This window comes from Clytia hemisphaerica, unplaced genomic scaffold, assembly GCF_902728285.1.
Source record: "Clytia hemisphaerica strain Z4C2 unplaced genomic scaffold, Clytia hemisphaerica genome assembly, whole genome shotgun sequence".
In the NCBI taxonomy this organism is placed as follows: Eukaryota; Metazoa; Cnidaria; class Hydrozoa; order Leptothecata; family Clytiidae; genus Clytia; species Clytia hemisphaerica.
In genome coordinates, this window is record NW_027103678.1 from 208,045 (window position 1) to 212,463 (window position 4,419).

Below are 4,419 nucleotides of genomic sequence, written 5' to 3' on the forward strand. Positions count from 1 at the left end.
TTAATCAATAACAAAAAAAAAATGGAAACAAAAATATTTCGCAAAAAAATATTACCGAAAACTTAAGAATTTCATATAATTTCGCAATTCAATTTGAAAATTTCTATAGAAACAGCAAGAAAAAAATGATCAGTTTTCGACAGTTTTGTTTCCCAATTTACACTTCATCATACATCTCTATTTAGCTATAATTTCAATTATTCATCCATTTCTTCATAAAAAATCCTTCAAATCTGAAAAATTCGAAACTTTTCATTTCATATTTAGAAATCACAGAGAAGCTACTGTATTAACACATCGGAAATTATCAATCTGATTAATTTCTCTAGTAAACCAGTAAATTATTTGAGATAGAAATAGAAAGCAATAAATAAGCCAAAACTTACGTAAAAAAGGAGGGATGCATTTTCTTGGATTCTGTGTATCTTTTGGTCTGCTGTTTCTGGCTTGGATATTTATTTTAGCAGGTGTAGCCAGTGATTCATGGTGGTTACGAGCTGATGGTCTGATCAAAGCTGGACTTTGGGAACAATGCTTTAAAGAACATGATTATTGTCAACCGTATGGCTCCAAAACGGACGGAACGATCAAGAAATTATCCGGAACATCAGATCAAGATAATACTAATAATCTGAACGTTGTTCGAGGGTTGGCATTATTTTCTTTCATTGTTTTATCTATCGCTGGATTGCTTCTTGGTTTCTTTATATTTGCTTTGAAGTTCAAATCCACCACAGAGATTGGGAGACGACTACAAATTGCGTTGACCGCCATCATTTTTCTGTCAGGTAAATAAAACAAAAAGTTCAAAATTATTAGTTTATTGTCAGAAAATTAACCTTTTCCAGAGTTGAGTAAGGTCACCATGGGTTTTTACCAAAATTTCAGTGAACCACCTAGATTTTTTGTCTATTTTTCCTGAAATAAATATCACTGGCACCTTGGATTTTTACAAGTTTTTTGGGGGTACCCCTTTTAGTTAATTAAAACTGCCAACCATTTTAATAATAATATCAATTTTCAGGGATTACTGGCTTATCAGGAGCTTTGGTAGCGACCGATTATACTTCCATCTTTGGAGAGCATGTTGAAATGAAATTAAGTGGTTCATGGATCTCAATGCTAATGGGATGTCTTTTAGTCCTGGTGACAGGAATTGTTTTTGTAATCTCACTCATCAATGATCGAGTAAAAGAAGCGTCGAAGAGTGATGTACCTACATTTAGTATTGAGAGTGAGGACGCTACTACAACAAAGATACCAAGCAGAGTTAGTTCACGTAAAGCTTCTAAAGTCTCTGCTAATCTATCAATGAATAGTTTCCATCAAACTTTTGACGGATTACACGAAACGAAAGATATTGAAGATGGTACCTGTAGTAACCATAGCGACGAGCCTGAAAACGAATACACAATCCCAGACGTGGATGAGATGTTAGCACCATATGAACAATTAACAGACCCGAATAATGGTGAAAATGGAAAAGGTGATTTTTCGATCGGCAAACTGAGTGATTTCAGCTCAGAACCGTTACCAATGAGTTCTATTGACGAAAATGATATTGGATTGACCAATCACAATCGTTCAACGTCTTTCGAGAATATGCTGTATGCTGATAATATGATCCACCAAACTGAAATCAAAGAAACAGAATAAAAGAAGATGAAGCAGAATAATTCATTATGATATGTACAATGTGTTGCTTTTTTGGAAATTGGAGTATTGAAGATTTGAACATGAACTCCAGTTCGTCTAACGTTTCCATCTAAAAAGAACAACAAACCCTAACCCTAACTATCAAAGAACGACACATTTCGCCGTCCAAAACTTCGACCGGAAGTGATTGTACCACCCCTACTGATTTATTCCTCTTCGTTTGTCACGGGAATTAAAAGAGCGCAAAATTCAAGTCTCTATTTGGGCAAGCTGGAAACCTTAGATGAACTAACTGTAAAGGAGAACGCTATTTCCTTGACAAATAATTTTACATTTAGGAGCATACTCTGTTGAAATAGGATTTGTATCTGATTTTACGGTAGCAAGCAAATAAGCAAGCACACTTTTCCATCAATTGAGAAGAATGGAGATACTGAAGATTATTTCATTATAAAAAACATACCTAATCAGTTTTAATCTTGCTTCTTGAGCAAACTTGCGATCCATGTGTGTAGTCCAGTAGATTATTTTATTGTTAGTTTTATATATTGAAAAGAAAAAGAAAGAAAGAATTTAAACATTTTTGTAAAACGAGTCCCAATAGATTCGGCCAGTAGATAATAGAAAACTCCCATACAATTGTAAAAACTACAACTGTCTGCCAGTAAATTTGCAATTTCCAAGGGCAATTTTGGATGTCATGGTCTTCTCCCTCACCTACCTATTTCCGGGGTTCCCCCTATTGGAAGAATATTTTTGTGACCAACCGATTCGTTATATTTTGCATAATAACTTAACAAAAATAACAATTTCCTGAAATGAACGCACAAATGCTGGAAATATAGACACATTTAATCATCTATTTGAAATATTATACCTAATCTTTGCACTTTCTACCCCCACTACCCATAAAGTTTCCTGAAATCCCCATTTGCATTAGTCCTTCCATCAAGGTGAAAATATTCACTTCCTCCTCCAGGGCAAAAATTGATTCCCCCATCTTCCTGGGGGGATGATCCCATGGATGTCCGATAGGCTGAACAATGGTGATAAAAAATGTTCTGGAGAATGAAAAACCGCAATGTTCAGGGGTTTAATTACTGAGTAATATTACATAGTCCACCCTTATGTACTAGTAATTATTGGGGCTTTTTTTTGGTATCACTTCGATTTTTATATTTTACTTGAAAATAATAAATTAATCAATTGCATTGTTTGTTTGTTTCTTGAGGATAAAAATTCAAAGTATTTTTCAACAGACTAAAAGTAATAAGCATTACAGGGAACTAGTTCACACATGATAAATACAAAAAATAATATTATACGAAACTAGCATTGAAAACAGTAATGTCCAAATGAATAAAAACTAAACCGGGTCGATCATGGAAAATTCAATTTCGCCATACTGTAATGACAGTTAAGAAAAGAAAAATTCTAATTCATTCATATTTCCTATGATGCAATACCTACATTTAAATTCAATAAAATTCAATTAAAGTTTCGAGGTCCATAATCGATATGTCGTTTTTTTTCAATCCATTTAAAATTTCAAGATAAATACTTGAAATAGACAACACCAAAGCATGACGTCATAAAGAAGGTGACATTTGTCCACCAGCATAAGAATGACGTCACACCTTTAGCGAGTTTGACTGACATTAAGGAGCGAATCAACTTTGCATACAACTGTTTATCGTCCGACGGTTTTTTGCCATTCAAAATAGATGGAATGTCCTTCAAGTCCTCAAGATTGTAGGTCAAACTACGTAACATAAAACCTAGAAACAGCATCAGTAGAAGTGGGGCTAAGTATTGCAAAGCAGCAGCAGATAGATAGTAGAAGACACGAGCTACCGTACGTTGTAGATCGCGATTGGAAACACGGCCTGTTTCCATCTTGAATTTGTCAACTTTTTGACGTGCTGAATCGAGATGTGATTGTAAAAGTTGGCGAGTCACCAAAAGACGGGCAAGGATGATGAAGATCATTAAGTGTACGCGAAGAAATAAAAAGTTCTCATTTGATAACAGCTTTTCCACTGTGTTGCCTTTCCTGAAGTACATCAATTCTCTCGACAGCGGCAATACCCATAACAGCGACATGAACAATGGGCTGAAGAAGACAACGTTCAGGAAAACTAGACCAAGTCTTCCGAAATTTCCTCGCTCGTAATAATAAACAGAATCTAAATGCATGTTAGCGTAACGAATGCCAGGGAATCCTAGAACAGCACCAACAAGTGCAGAAAAGATGGCCAGAAAAATCTTGAAAGCCCACACAGAAGGGGCACGGTCGATTGAAAAGTCCATAGCTTTATAAAAGGTCTCCAAGTTTTGAGCAAAGTGCTTGTATCCATCATTAAGTCCGAAGTCTAAAATTTCTTCATCAACAACCAAGACACCAAGAGCCACAACCAGGAAAAAGAATCCAAAAGAAATGGCCATTGCTCTTTCCCCACCATCTTCACTTCTCCAGTAAGCTGCAGTTAGGGAGAAAAGTTCTCTCAGCGCAAAATACACCACCAACATACACCAAACAATGCCAACGTTGAATTCGTCCACAAAGATTTGTGGACGCAGCGAAGCAGCCATTTCGATCAAAAGATACACTATGACAGCACAAACAGAAAAATCAACCAGCCATTTGTAATCAGTATATTTATACTGTGAGACTAGCGCCATCTCGTTGACTTCCACTTTTCCAAGTACTATATCCATGTTGCAGGGTACAGTGAAAATTTCCTCTTGTGATTGAGTTCCATT

At 35.7% G+C, this 4,419-nt stretch overlaps 2 protein-coding genes across 2 annotated transcripts; one reads left to right on the forward strand and one right to left on the reverse strand.

The window, feature by feature from the left end:
• Positions 1-215: 215 nt before the first annotated feature.
• On the forward strand, positions 216-2,037 carry LOC136803670 (uncharacterized). The gene is made up of 2 exons (XM_067060391.1): positions 216-788; positions 1,025-2,037. Exons 1-2 carry the CDS (start codon positions 401-403, stop codon positions 1,654-1,656), a joined length of 1,020 nt encoding a protein of 339 aa, XP_066916492.1. The 5' UTR covers positions 216-400; the 3' UTR covers positions 1,657-2,037.
• An 821-nt stretch (positions 2,038-2,858) lies between these two features.
• LOC136803671 (transmembrane protein 161B-like) lies at positions 2,859-4,419 on the reverse strand (the record flags this gene model as incomplete). The annotated part of the gene is given in 1 exon segment (XM_067060392.1): positions 2,859-4,419. A coding segment is annotated over 1 exon segment (1,215 nt), but the record flags the coding sequence as incomplete, so codon positions are not given.